The sequence below is a fragment of the Oncorhynchus clarkii genome, chromosome 8 (genome assembly GCF_045791955.1).
Source record: "Oncorhynchus clarkii lewisi isolate Uvic-CL-2024 chromosome 8, UVic_Ocla_1.0, whole genome shotgun sequence".
Lineage (NCBI taxonomy): Eukaryota > Metazoa > Chordata > Actinopteri > Salmoniformes > Salmonidae > Oncorhynchus > Oncorhynchus clarkii.
In genome coordinates, this window is record NC_092154.1 from 9,102,517 (window position 1) to 9,117,879 (window position 15,363).

The following is a 15,363-nucleotide window of genomic DNA, read 5'->3' on the forward strand; positions in this document are numbered from 1 at the left end:
CCAGAGGACAGACTGACATGTTAGGGAATGACAGAGGATAGACCAGAGGTCAACAGACTGACGTTAGGGAATGACAGTGGATAGACCAGAGGTCAACAGACTGACATGTTAGGGAATGACAGTGGATAGACCAGAGGTCAACAGACTGACGTTAGGGAATGACAGTGGATAGACCAGAGGTCAACAGACTGACGTTAGGGAATGACAGTGGATAGACCAGAAGTCAACAGACTGACATGTTACTGAATGACAGCGGATAGACCAGAGGTCAACAGACTGACATGTTAGGGAATGACAGAGGATAGACCAGAGGTCAACAGACTGACGTTAGGGAATGACAGTGGATAGACCAGAAGTCAACAGACAGACATGTTACTGAATGACAGCGGATAGACCAGAGGTCAACAGACTGACATGTTAGGGAATGACAGAGGATAGACCAGAGGTCAACAGACTGACGTTAGGGAATGACAGCGGATAGACCAGAGGTCAACAGACTGACATGTTAGGGAATGACAGAGGATAGACCAGAGGTCAACAGACTGACATGTTAGGGAATTACAGAGGATAGACCAGAGGTCAACAGACTGACGTTAGGGAATGACAGTGGATAGACCAGAGGTCAACAGACTGACATGTTAGTGAATGACAGTGGATAGACCAGAGGTCAACAGACTGACATGTTAGGGAATGACAGAGGATAGACCAGAGGTCAACAGACTGACATTAGGGAATGACAGAGGATAGACCAGAGGTCAACAGACTGACGTTAGGGAATGACAGTGGATAGACCAGAGGTCAACAGACTGACGTTAGGGAATGACAGAGGATAGACCAGAGGTCAACAGACTGACATGTTAGTGAATGACAGAGGATAGACCAGAGGTCAACAGACTGACATGTTAGGGAATGACAGAGGATAGACCAGAGGTCAACAGACTGACATGTTAGGGAATTACAGAGGATAGACCAGAGGTCAACAGACTGACGTTAGGGAATGACAGTGGATAGACCAGAGGTCAACAGACTGACATGTTAGTGAATGACAGTGGATAGACCAGAGGTCAACAGACTGACATGTTAGGGAATGACAGAGGATAGACCAGAGGTCAACAGACTGACGTTAGGGAATGACAGAGGATAGACCAGAGGTCAACAGACTGACATGTTAGTTAATGACAGTGGATAGACCAGAAGTCAACAGACTGACGTTAGGGAATGACAGAGGATAGACCAGAGGTCAACAGACTGATGTTAGGGAATGACAGAGGATAGACCAGAGGTCAACAGACTGACATGTTAGTGAATGACAGTGGATAGACCAGAAGTCAACAGACTGACGTTAGGGAATGACAGAGGATAGACCAGAGGTCAACAGACTGACGTTAGGGAATGACAGTGGATAGACCAGAGGTCAACAGACTGACGTTAGGGAATGACAGAGGATAGACCAGAGGTCAACAGACTGACATGTTAGTGAATGACAGAGGATAGACCAGAGGTCAACAGACTGACGTTAGGGAATGACAGAGGATAGACCAGAGGTCAAGAGACTGACGTTAGGGAATGACAGTGGATAGACCAGAGGTCAACAGACTGACGTTAGGGAATGACAGTGGATAGACCAGAGGTCAACAGACTGACATGTTAGTGAATGACAGTGGATAGACCAGAGGTCAACAGACTGACATGTTAGAGAATGACAGAGGATAGACCAGAGGTCAACAGACTGACGTTAGGGAATGACAGAGGATAGACCAGAGGTCAACAGACTGACATGTTAGTGAATGACAGTGGATAGACCAGAAGTCAACAGACTGACGTTAGGGAATGACAGAGGATAGACCAGAGGTCAACAGACTGATGTTAGGGAATGACAGAGGATAGACCAGAGGTCAACAGACTGACATGTTAGTGAATGACAGAGGATAGACCAGAGGTCAACAGACTGACGTTAGGGAATGAGAGGATAGACCAGAGGTCAACAGACTGACGTTAGGGAATGACAGTGGATAGACCAGAGGTCAACAGACTGACGTTAGGGAATGACAGAGGATAGACCAGAGGTCAACAGACTGACATGTTAGTGAATGACAGAGGATAGACCAGAGGTCAACAGACTGACGTTAGGGAATGACAGAGGATAGACCAGAGGTCAAGAGACTGACGTTAGGGAATGACAGAGGATAGACCAGAGGTCAACAGACTGATGTTAGGGAATGACAGAGGATAGACCAGAGGTCAACAGACTGACATGTTAGTGAATGACAGAGGATAGACCAGAGGTCAACAGACTGACGTTAGGGAATGACAGAGGATAGACCAGAGGTCAACAGACTGACGTTAGGGAATGACAGTGGATAGACCAGAGGTCAACAGACTGACGTTAGGGAATGACAGAGGATAGACCAGAGGTCAACAGACTGACATGTTAGTGAATGACAGAGGATAGACCAGAGGTCAACAGACTGACGTTAGGGAATGACAGAGGATAGACCAGAGGTCAAGAGACTGACGTTAGGGAATGACAGTGGATAGACCAGAGGTCAACAGACTGACGTTAGGGAATGACAGTGGATAGACCAGAGGTCAACAGACTGACATGTTAGTGAATGACAGTGGATAGACCAGAGGTCAACAGACTGACATGTTAGGGAATGACAGAGGATAGACCAGAGGTCAACAGACTGACGTTAGGGAATGACAGAGGATAGACCAGAGGTCAACAGACTGACATGTTAGTGAATGACAGTGGATAGACCAGAAGTCAACAGACTGACGTTAGGGAATGACAGAGGATAGACTAGAGGTCAACAGACTGATGTTAGGGAATGACAGAGGATAGACCAGAGGTCAACAGACTGACATGTTAGTGAATGACAGAGGATAGACCAGAGGTCAACAGACTGACGTTAGGGAATGACAGAGGATAGACCAGAGGTCAACAGACTGACGTTAGGGAATGACAGTGGATAGACCAGAGGTCAACAGACTGACGTTAGGGAATGACAGAGGATAGACCAGAGGTCAACAGACTGACATGTTAGGGAATGACAGAGGATAGACCAGAGGTCAACAGACTGACATGTTAGTGAATGACAGAGGATAGACCAGAGGTCAACAGACTGACGTTAGGGAATGACAGAGGATAGACCAGAGGTCAACAGACTGACGTTAGGGAATGACAGTGGATAGACCAGAGGTCAACAGACTGACATGTTAGGGAATGACAGAGGATAGACCAGAGGTCAACAGACTGACATGTTAGTGAATGACAGAGGATAGACCAGAGGTCAACAGACTGACATGTTAGTGAATGACAGAGGATAGACCAGAGGTCAACAGACTGACGTTAGGGAATGACAGTGGATAGACCAGAGGTCAACAGACTGACATGTTAGGGAATGACAGAGGATAGACCAGAGGTCAACAGACTGACGTGTTAGTGAATGACAGAGGATAGACCAGAAGTCAACCCCAACACTTGACCTCTTGAAGTACGGTTGTTTCATGCTGAGTTTCTCCCTAAAGCATCACTACAATGTGACTACAATCCTCACAAACCACTGATTCTGGACATCTACAGGCTGTAATAAGTTTTAATTTTAATTTTATTTAAAACATTTTTCTTTTACCTTGTCAGCTCGGGGATTCGATCTAGCAAACTTTCAGTTACTAGTCCAACGCTCTAAACCACTAGGCTACCTGCCTCTAAACCACTAGGCTACCTGCCTCTAAACCACTAGGCTACCTGCCTCTAAACCACTAGGCTACCTGCCTCTAAACCACTAGGCTACCTGCCTCTAAACCACTAGGCTACCTGCCTCTAAACCACTAGGCTACCTGCCTCTAAACCACTAGGCTACCTGCCTCTAAACCACTAGGCTACCTGCCTCTAAACCACTAGGCTACCTGCCTCTAAACCACTAGGCTACCTGCCTCTAAACCACTAGGCTACCTGCCTCTAAACCACTAGGCTACCTGCCTCTAAACCACTAGGCTACCTGCCTCTAAACCACTAGGCGACCTGCCTCTAAACCACTAGGCTACCTGCCTCTAAACCACTAGGCTAACTGCCTCTAAACCATTAGGATACCTGCCTCTAAACCACTAGGATACCTGCCTCTAAACCACTAGGCTAACTGCCTCTAAACCACTAGGCTAACTGCCTCTAAACCACTAGGCTACCTGCCTCTAAACCACTAGGCTAACTGCCTCTAAACCACTAGTATACCTGCCTCTAAACCACTAGGCTACCTGCCTCTAAACCACTAGGCTACCTGCCTCTAAACCACTAGGCTACCTGCCTCTAAACCACTAGGCTACCTGCCTGTAAACCACTAGGCTACCTGCCTCTAAACCACTAGGCTACCTGCCTCTAAACCACTAGGCTACCTGCCTCTAAACCACTAGGCTACCTGCCTCTAAACCACTAGGCTACCTGCCTCTAAACCACTAGGCTACCTGCCTATAAACCACTAGGCTACCTGCCTCTAAACCACTAGGCTATCTGCCTCTAAACCACTAGGCTACCTGCCTCTAAACCACTAGGCTACCTGCCTCTAAACCACTAGGCTACCTGCCTCTAAACCACTAGGCTACCTGCCTCTAAACCACTAGGCTACCTGCCTGTAAACCACTAGGCTACCTGCCTCTAAACCACTAGGCTACCTGCCTCTAAACCACTAGGCTACCTGCCTCTAAACCACTAGGCTACCTGCCTCTAAACCACTAGGCTACCTGCCTCTAAACCACTAGGCTACCTGCCTCTAAACCTCTAGGCTACCTGCCTCTAAACCACTAGGCTACCTGCCTTTAAACCACTAGGCTACCTGCCTCTAAACCACTAGGCTAACTGCCTCTAAACCTCTAGGCTACCTGTCTCTAAACCACTAGGCTACCTGCCTCAGGCTACCTGCCTCTAAACCACTAGGCTACCTGCCTCTAAACCACTAGGCCACCTGCCTTTAAACCACTAGGCTACCTGCCTCTAAACCACTAGGCTATCTGCCTCTAAACCACTAGGCTACCTGCCTCTAAACCACTAGGCTACCTGCCTCTAAACCACTAGGCTACCTGCCTCTAAACCACTAGGCTACCTGCCTCTAAACCACTAGGCTACCTGCCTCTAAACCACTAGGCTAACTGCCTCTAAACCATTAGGATACCTGCCTCTAAACCACTAGGATACCTGCCTCTAAACCACTAGGCTAACTGCCTCTAAACCACTAGGCTAACTGCCTCTAAACCACTAGGCTACCTGCCTCTAAACCACTAGGCTAACTGCCTCTAAACCACTAGGCTACCTGCCTCTAAACCACTAGGCTACCCGCCTCTAAACCACTAGGCTAACTGCCTCTAAACCACTAGGCTAACTGCCTCTAAACCACTAGGATACCTGCCTCTAAACCACTAGGCTACCTGCCTCTAAACCACTAGGCTACCTGCCTCTAAACCACTAGGCTAACTGCCTCTAAACCACTAGGCTACCTGCCTCTAAACCACTAGGCTACCTGCCTCTAAACCACTAGGCTACCTGCCTCTAAACAACTAGGCTACCTGCCTCTAAACCACTAGGCTATCTGCCTCTAAACCACTAGGCTACCTGCCTCTAAACAACTAGGCAACCTGCCTCTAAACCACTAGGCTACCTGCCTCTAAACCACTAGGCTACCTGCCTCTAAACCACTAGGCTACCTGCCGCCCCAACCTAGCAGGTTCCAACATAGCACTAACCCACCCGTTCAGCTTAACAACTATTCATTAGAGCTGGGCTGAAAGAAAAGCCGGCCCACCCAACAACTCTCCAGGACCAACGGTTGGTGACTGACTAACCACCGTTACACAACAATTAGAGAGAATCTCGGCATGTCAAGTACACAACCAGGAATCAAAGGACTTGAGTTCGGTTCCACCTGTGTGTTAGACATTATCCCTGAGGTCACAGTAACCTCTAAGGCAGACGGTTTCAGCAGGCATTGAGATAAATGGGGACTGTCAGCGTCGCTTTCTCTCTCTCTCTCTCTCAAGGGATTATGGTCCCATGGCAACGGTCTCCCATGGCTACAGTTTCCGTGCCAGCATGGGGAATACTAATCCTCCCCCACAGGACCAGATGGAGCTGGGATTAAATAAATGTTATCTTATTTTTTAAAGGATGAGTAAACTGAACTAAGGTTTATCAAACAGACTTTTCTTGTTTTGAGGGATCCACAACGAACTTGATTCACATGGATCCACAACGAACTTGAATCACATTGATCCACAACGAACTTGATTCACATTGATCCACATTGAACTTGATTCACATTGATCCACATTGAACTTGATTCACATTGATCCACAACGAACTTGAATCACATGGATCCACAACGAACTTGATTCACATTGATCCACAACGAACTTGATTCACATGGATCCACAACGTACTTGATTCACATTGATCCACATTGAACTTGAATCACATTGATCCACATTGAACTTGATTCACATTGATCCACAACGAACTTGAATCACATGGATCCACAACGAACTTGATTCACATTGATCCACATTGAACTTGATTCACATTGATCCACATTGAACTTGATTCACATTGATCCACATTGAACTTGATTAACATGGATTCACATTGAACCTGATTCACTTGGACCAAGGTGCAAAACAGCAGTCAATATTTACCCAACAACTCATCAACTCTGTTACTGTCGTCATTAGAGCTCTTTGATAAACATGTTGTTACACGTACAAGAGGTTATTACAAGCTATGGAGAGAGGATGAAGGAATAGATGTATTGATTGGTTGATTGATATGTGAATGTTTGCTGTGTTTTCTCATTGACTGACTGACCAACCAAAGACTCTCTCCTACTCACCATGTCCAGGGAAGACTGACTGGTTCACTGACTGACTGACTGGTTCACTGACTGACTGACTGACTGACTGACTGACTGACTGGTTCACTAACTGACTGACTGGTTCACTGACTGACTGACAGTGACTGACTGACTGACTGACTGACTGGTTCACTGACTGACTGACTGGTTCACTAACTGACTGACTGTTCACTGACTGACTGACTGGTTCACTAACTGACTGACTGGTTCACTGACTGACTGACATTGACTAACTGACTGACTGGTTCACTAACTGACTGACTGGTTCACTGACTGACTGACAGTGACTGACTGACTGACTGGTTCACTGACTGACTGACTGGTTCACTGACTGACTGACTGGTTCACTAACTGACTGACTGTTCACTGACTGACTGACTGGTTCACTGACTGACTGGTTCACTGACCGACTGACTGGTTCACTGACTGACTGGTTCACTGACCGACTGACTGACTGACTGGTTCACTGACTGACTGACTAGTTCACTGACTGACTGACAGGTTTACTGACTGACTGACTCACTGACTGGTTCACTGACTGACTGACTGACTGAATGACTGGTTCACTGACTGACTGACTGGTTCACTGACTCACTGACTGGTTCACTGACTGGTTCACTGACTGGTTCACTGACTGACTGACTGGTTCACTGACTGGTTCACTGACTGACTGACTGGTTCACTGACTGACTGACTGGTTCACTGACTGACTGACTCACTGACTGGTTCACTGACTGACTGACTGACTGGTTCACTGACTGACTGGCAGGTTTACTAACTGACTGACTCACTGACTGGTTCACTGACTGACTGACTGACTGAATGACTGGTTCACTGACTGACTGACTGAATGACTGGTTCACTGACTGACTGACTGATTGGTCTCTTCTACTCACCGTGTCCAGGGAAGCGGAGGCACGGAGGTCAGGCAGGAAGCCCACCTCCAACAGGTGTAGCAGGAAGCTCTGGTCCTCCACGCCGTACACACGATCCAGGAACAACACCATTGGGGCCTTGTGGTCCGGACAGAAACTAGCCGACATGTCTGGCTCTGTCACACTACCATCTGGGGGTGGAGGAGGAGGAGGCGGAGGAGGAGGAGGAGGAAGAAGAGGTGAAGGAAGAAGAGGAGGAAGAGGAGGTAGAGGTAGAGGAGGAAGAGGAGGTAGAGGAGGAAGAGGAGGTGGAGGAGGTAGAGGAGGATGAGGAGGAGCAAGAGGAGGAGGTATAGGAGGAGGAAGAGGAGGAGTAGGTAGAGAAAGAGGAAGAAGTAGAGGAGGAAGAGGAGATAGAGAAGGAGGAAGAGGTAGAGGAGGAGGTAGAGAAGGAGGAAGAGGTAGAGGAGGAAGAGGTAGAGAAGGAGGAAGAGGTAGAAGAGGAGGAGGAGGACGAGGAAGAGGTGGAGAAGGAGGAAGAGGTAGCGGAGGAAGAGGTAGAAAAGGAGGAAGAGGTAGAAGAGGAGGAGGAGGACGAGGAAGAGGTAGAAGCCAAAATCCAACCAAAATTGGACGTTAAGGATATGAAAGTTCTGATAGAACCAATACATTCTACTGAGTAATATGTGTTAAAATATGTTATTGGGTCCTACCTTTATTGACGATGGGCATCTTGAGTGGAATACTGATGATGCCAACCAGGTCTGAAGTAGGAACCAGGGAGCGCAGGATGGCACGGATACGCAAGGCCTCGCCTTTACCCTTGTTGATCAGCTGAAAGAGGGAGGGAGGGAGGGAGGGAAAGAGAGAGAGAGGGAGAGAGAGAACAAGAGAGATAATATGTTAATGATAAATGTTGTGGGGTAAGGGCAGCATCTACCAGGGATGCTGTTGTTTTGGGCCAGGCATCTCACGGAGACTACCAAGGAGGAATAAAGGATCAATAACAATGATGTCACTCAACATGCATCTCAGGAGCGCAGCGTCCCAGCAGGTCAATGAGTGCAGAGTAGAAGGACATGATGGCGTTCCCAGTATGGACCACTTCTTCCTCTTCCTCCTCACCAGACCTGGAAGCAGAGAGGGATGTGAAGGTCTCACTGGTCACGGTCAACAAAAAAAAAAACACCCCTGGCAACACCTTAATGCCAGCGTAGGTGTTCAATTAAATGTCTGTCCTAATGTGACTTTAAGTTCAGCAAAACAAAAGCCCTTCAACATTAGCTAGTGAATCCCTGAGGCGCTATATTATGTTCATTAGAGGCCTTGTGGTAAAGACATTGTATCTTGTTGAACGGGAGTCGTTACCCAGTAGGTTCTCCTTCAGCTGTAGAGGGCAGGTCCAGAACAGGGTCCTCTGATATCTTAATGGCTTCTAACATGGCCGCCAGCAGGCCGTTGCCCCCCTCTCCCCTCAGAGCGGGACCAAAACACTCCGGACGCCTGATCAGCAGCTTCACCACCGTGTTAGAGTTCTCCTCCACACTCTCACCTGAAGGGAGGGTGGGAGGGAGGGAGGCAGGGAGGGAGGGAGGGAGGTAAGGAGGTAAGGGGTGGGAGAGATAATACGTTGATGATATATGTTAAACGGCCAATTCCTTATCCACTTCATGTTCAGAGCATAGCTAGAGATAAAAACTCCTCTCCCTGTCTGTCTGTCTCTCTCTCTGTCTCCCTCTGTCTGTCTCTCTCTCTGTCTCTCTCTCTCTCTGTCTCTCTCTCTGTCTCTCTCTCTCTCTGTCTCTCTCTCTGTCTCGCTCTCTGTCTCTCTCTCTGTCTCTCTCTGTCTCTCTGTCTCTCTCTCTGTCTCTCTCTCTGTCTCCCTCTCTGTCTGTCTCTCCCTGTCTGTCTCTCTGTCTCTCTCTGTCTCTCTGTCTCTCTCTCTGTCTCTCTCTCTGTCTCTCTCTCTGTCTCTCTCTCTCTCTGTCTCTCTCTGTCTCTCTGTCTCTCTCTCTGTCTCTCTCTCTGTCTCTCTCTCTCTCTCTCTCTCTCTGTCTCTGTCTCTGTCTGGCTCTCTCTCTCTCTCTCTGTCTCTCTCTCTCTCTGTCTCTCTCTGTCTCTCTGTCTCTCTCTCTGTCTCTCTCTCTGTCTCTCTCTCTCTCTCTCTCTCTGTCTCTCTCTCTGTCTGGCTCTCTCTCTGTCTGTCTCTCTGTCTCTCTAACGTACCGTTGCTGAAGACAGCGAAGCGGAGGAAAGACAGATATCTCTCTCCTTCTATGGGGTTCCAGCCAATGTCAGGGTATCCTTTAGCCAGCAGCATGGCACAGCTCTGCAGCCCACAACCTGCCAAGTAGGTCACCACCTACGGAACACACACCTGAGTGAGTCCATGCTGAAAGTTTTAATGCACTCATCACTCAAGAGTTAGTCATGCCAGAGTCAGGGACTGACACTCCAGCCTGCCTGTTCAAGTTGAACAAATGTGATGTGACATGTAGTAGAGGGGTAGCTGGGTATTATGTGATGTGACATAGAGTAGAGGGGTAGCTGGGTATTATGTGATGTGACATAGAGTAGAGGGGTAGCTGGGTATTATGTATCACATATAGTAGAGGGGTTGCTGGGTATTATGTGATGTGACATAGAGTAGAGGGGTAGCTGGGTATTATGTGATGTGACATGTAGTAGAGGGACAGCTGGGTATTATGTGATGTGACATGTAGTAGAGGGGTAGCTGGGTATTATGTGATGTGACATGTAGTAGAGGGACAGCTGGGTATTATGTGATGTGACATGTAGTAGAGGGGTAGCTGGGTATTATGTGATGTGACATATAGTAGAGGGGTAGCTGGGTATTATGTGATGTGACATAGAGTAGAGGGGTAGCTGGATATTATGTGATGTGACATGTAGTAGAGGGGTAGCTGGGTATTATGTGATGTGACATGTAGTAGAGGGGTAGCTGGGTATTATGTGATGTGACATGTAGTAGAGGGGTAGCTGGGTATTATGTGATGTGACATGGAGTAGAGGGGTAGCTGGGTATTATGTGATGTGACATGTAGTAGAGGGGTAGCTGGGTATTATGTGATGTGACATGTAGTAGAGGGGTAGCTGGGTATTATGTGATGTGACATGTAGTAGAGGGGTAGCTGGGTTGTGGGCAGGTGAAGCTGAGAGGTGGGTATTATGGGATGTGACATAGAGTAGAGGGGCAGCTGGGTATTATGTGATGTGACATGGAGTAGAGGGGCAGCTGGGTATTATGTGATGTGACATGGAGTAGAGGGGTAGCTGGGTATTATGTGATGTGACATGTAGTAGAGGGGTAGCTGGGTATTATGTGATGTGACATGCAGTGACAGGAGATGTGTGTGTGTCTAACCTTCTCAAGGTCAGGCTCCTCCAGAGCGAGGGCCAGGCTGTTATTGTCCATCACTGAAGACGCTGCTACGTCCAGGGGAGTGGAACCCCTCATGGCTGGGGAGGCTGGGGGAGAAACACATCAATACAACGGCCCAAATAGTTCCTCACAAGTCTCTGATACAACTACAACCACGCATCTTGTAAACATGGGTAGAGAAGATATTTCCTTGTGTCTGAAATATCAGACACGCAGGCATCAGACCGCCCTGAGGACCTTGAGTGTCTAAGCTGTAATTGTGGTAGTATGGTCATAATTACTTCTGTATGCAAACTCTCCCTTACGAACAGCAGGGGGCAGTGTCTCCACATCTCCCAATACCCAAACTCTCCCTTACAAACAGCAGGGGGCAGTGTTTCCACATCTCCCAATACCCCCCCCCCCCCCCCCCCTCCCAATACCCCCACTTCTATCCTCCCTCCCTCTCTACCCACCTAGTCCGACGGAACTGTTCTCCAGTAGATAACTCAGATGGTCGAACATGGCCTTCTGGTTCTGTCGGCTGATACGACAGAAGTAACACAGGAACCGACAGCAACTGGCAACCATCTTTGGAAACGCTATCTCCTGTAGGAGAAATGGAAAACGTTTGTTACATTTAAATATATTACATACAATATATCACATTACATCACATAAAAATATCACATACATAAAATATATTGTAGTAGACTCTGACTTGTTTTGTTTTTTTTAATGTTGAGATTTGTCCAAGAGAATTACCAAGATGGATATCGTGTTAGTTTGAGATTGACAGATCTCAAGTGAGAACTATGACCTAAGTGGGTATGGAGCTTGTGTCATGTTACTGAATCAATATAGCTAAAAACAGCTGCTGAAATGATCATTGACAACAAGACAGTCTGTCAGTAAGAACTGTACATCTGACACGCACACACACACACACACACACACACACACACACACACACACACACACACACACACACACACACACACACACACACACACACACACACACACACACACACACACACACACACACACACAGCACTGTAAGTGACTGGAACATACCAGATGTCGGCCAAACCGTGTAGGAATCAATGTTACTGTTACTGACTAATGAGATTACCAAGCAGACATGTTTCAATCAAACCCCAGTCTTCCAGCACCCCCCCTAAAAGGACTGGCATGAGGACTGGCATACTCCTCTACTCCCCACTTCACTCTACCTGACCTGTACCCCCCCCAACCATCTCCTGCCCTACATCTCTCCCACTCCTCTACTCCCCACTTCACTCTACCTGACCTGTACCCCCCCCAACCATCTCCTGCCCTACATCTCTCCCACTCCTCTACTCCCCACTTCACTCTACCTGACCTGTATCTCTGTATCTCTGGTAGGATCCCTTCTTGGGTAGGATCCCAGGTAGGATCCCTAATGGGAAGGATCCCTGGCAGTATCTCTGGTATGATCCCTTGTTGGGGAGGATCCCTGGTAGGATCCCTTGTTGGGAGGATCCCTTGTTGGTACAGTAGGACCCCTGGTAGGATCCCTTGTTGGTACAGTAGAACCCCTGGTAGGATCCCTTGTTGGGGAGGATCCCTGGTAGGATCCCTTGTTTGTATAGTAGGACCCCTGGTAGCATCCCTTGTTGGATACGATCCCTGGTAGGATCCCTTGTTGGGAGGAACCCTGGTAGGATCCCTTGTTGGGGAGGATCCCTGGTAGGATCCCTTGTTTGTATAGTAGGACTCCTTGTAGGATCCCTTGTTGGGTACGATCCCTGGTAGGATCCCTTGTTGTTAGGAACCCTGGTAGGATCCCTTGTTGGGGAGGATCCCTGGTAGGATCCCTTGTTGGGGGGGATCCCTGGTAGGATCCCTTGTTGGATACGATCCCTGGTAGGATCCCTTGTTGGGAGGAACCCTGGTAGGATCCCTTGTTGGGGAGGATCCCTGGTAGGATCCCTTGTTTGTATAGTAGGACTCATTGTAGGATCCCTTGTTGGGGAGGATCACTAAGAGGATCCCTTGTTGGTATAGTAGAACCCCTGGTATGATCCCTTGTTGGGAGGATCCATGGTAGGATCCCTTGTTGGTACAGTAGAACCCCTGGTAGGATCCCTTGTTGGGAGGATCCCTGGTAGAATCCCTTGTTGGGGAGGATCACTGGGAGGATCCCTTGTTGGTACAGTAGAACCTCTGGTAGGATCCCTTGTTGGGAGGATCCCTGGTAGGATCCCTTGTTGGTACAGTAGAACCCCTGGTAGGATCCCTTGTTGGGAGGATCCCTGGTAGGATCCCTTGTTGGGGAGGATCCCTGGTAGGATCCCTTGTTGGGAGGATCCCTGGTAGGATCCCTTGTTGGGAGGATCCCTGGTAGGATCCCTTGTAACATATGAACTTTCCTGGCACCTGCTTTACATTACAGATAGTCCTTACAGCACAGCGCCTATATGGCTGTTACAAGGGGAGCTAATTGGATCTACTTGGATCCTACCCAAACATATAGCAGTCTAACGACACAACCTAAATCAATAAAAAAATATATATTTTCCTAAAAGATGCTTTTTCTAACCAAGGTACCTGCAAAGCAAGGGGTCATTAAGAGTTTAAAACCGATGAAGAACTGTGTGTGGAAACATCAGTGGTAACTTATGAAATACTCACCACAAGGAGAGAAGAGTGTGAAACCTCTATCTATATTTCTGAAAAAGTCCAGTACCTGTGACTTGTCTCCTCCCAGCACGTTGACCATCACCTCCATGACCGTCTCGTGCATCCCCAGAACCCTCATCAGGTTGGGGTGCTGGTAGAACACCTTGTCTCCTCTTTAGACTAATGAGCTACGGTACCTGTGACTTGTCTCCTCCCAGCACGTTGACCATCACCTCCATGACTGTCTCGTGCATCCCCAGAACCCTCATCAGGTTGGGGTGCTGGTAGAACACCTTGTCTCCTCTTTAGACTGATGAGCTACGGTACCTGTGACTTGTCTCCTCCCAGCACGTTGACCATCACCTCCATGACCGTCTCGTGCATCCCCAGAACCCTCATCAGGTTGGGGTGCTGGTAGAACACCTTGTCTCCTCTTTAGACTGATGAGCTACGGTACCTGTGACTTGTCTCCTCCCAGCACGTTGACCATCACCTCCATGACCGTCTCGTGCATCCCCAGAACCCTCATCAGGTTGGGGTGCTGGTAGAACACCTTGTTGTTCATGATGTCACTGTAAACACACGGTCAAAGGTTAGAGATATAAAGGTCATTGTATGTGGAGCCAGACATACTGTAGTTCATTATCTCAGCTAACAGCTGTTTGATGAATTGTATTTAACCTTAATTTAACCCGGAAAAGAACCTTGAGGTTAGAAACCTTTTTGTCGAGGGGGGACCCTGGAATTAAAGAAGATTAAACAACAACCTTGTTTGTGAATGGATAACATACAGTAATATCAGAGACAGTGCAGTATGAAGATGGGCAGAAACTGCTTCTCCAATAGAAATCCCAGATCATACTTGTAGGCGTTGTCATGGAGACGTTGGCTAGCTAACCTCACGTGTAGAATCACGTCATTGGGTCTAACGGTCGCCGAACTGCACGTGTGCAGAGCCGTCAAATCAAAAGGCTTTTCCGATATAAAGTTGTTTTTTGACTCAAATTAAAACACGTCTGTCATTTGCGCGAGGTTGGAGTAATAACACGTTCAACTACTTCAGACATCGGCTCAAATCAAGGTTGTGTCTTTACATTTCTAGAAAATTAACAACTAACGAAGAATGTTTCACTTGTCAAACCCCAAACTACGGCCTGATCCGATTGGTCTGTTTCGCAAGAGTTCCCAGAAGCCTCTGGGCTTAGAAACTCTGTTTCACCCACGCAAGCAAGTGCACACACAGGAGTAATCTCTCACCCCAGACCGTCGATTATGAGTTTCTCCTCTTCTTTCCCTAATGTGTACAGAGAACACACACACACTTTCCCTCTCCCTCTCACCCCAGTCTGATGATCATGAGTTTCTCCTCTTCTTTCCCATGCGTACAGAGAACACACACACACTTTCCCTCTCCCTCTCACCCCAGACCGTCGATTATGAGTTTCTCCTCTTCTTTCCCTAATGCGTACAGAGAACACACACACACTTTCCCTCTCCCTCTCACCCCAGTCTGATGATCATGAGTTTCTCCTCTTCTTTCCCATGCG

At 47.9% G+C, this 15,363-nt stretch overlaps 1 protein-coding gene across 1 annotated transcript in view; it reads right to left on the minus strand.

Annotated features, from left to right (window-relative positions):
- Positions 1-15,363, minus strand: part of LOC139414910 (ryanodine receptor 3-like) — a 233,143-nt gene that overhangs the window by 66,485 nt on the left and 151,295 nt on the right. Inside the window, exons 45-52 of the mRNA XM_071162527.1 lie at positions 14,274-14,388; positions 11,630-11,762; positions 11,157-11,260; positions 9,998-10,133; positions 9,140-9,323; positions 8,796-8,901; positions 8,485-8,605; positions 7,793-7,962 (exon numbers count right to left, since the gene is read on the minus strand). Of these exons, the coding sequence (XP_071018628.1) occupies positions 7,793-7,962; positions 8,485-8,605; positions 8,796-8,901; positions 9,140-9,323; positions 9,998-10,133; positions 11,157-11,260; positions 11,630-11,762; positions 14,274-14,388 (1,069 nt within the window). The remainder of the gene's footprint in view (positions 1-7,792; positions 7,963-8,484; positions 8,606-8,795; positions 8,902-9,139; positions 9,324-9,997; positions 10,134-11,156; positions 11,261-11,629; positions 11,763-14,273; positions 14,389-15,363) is intronic.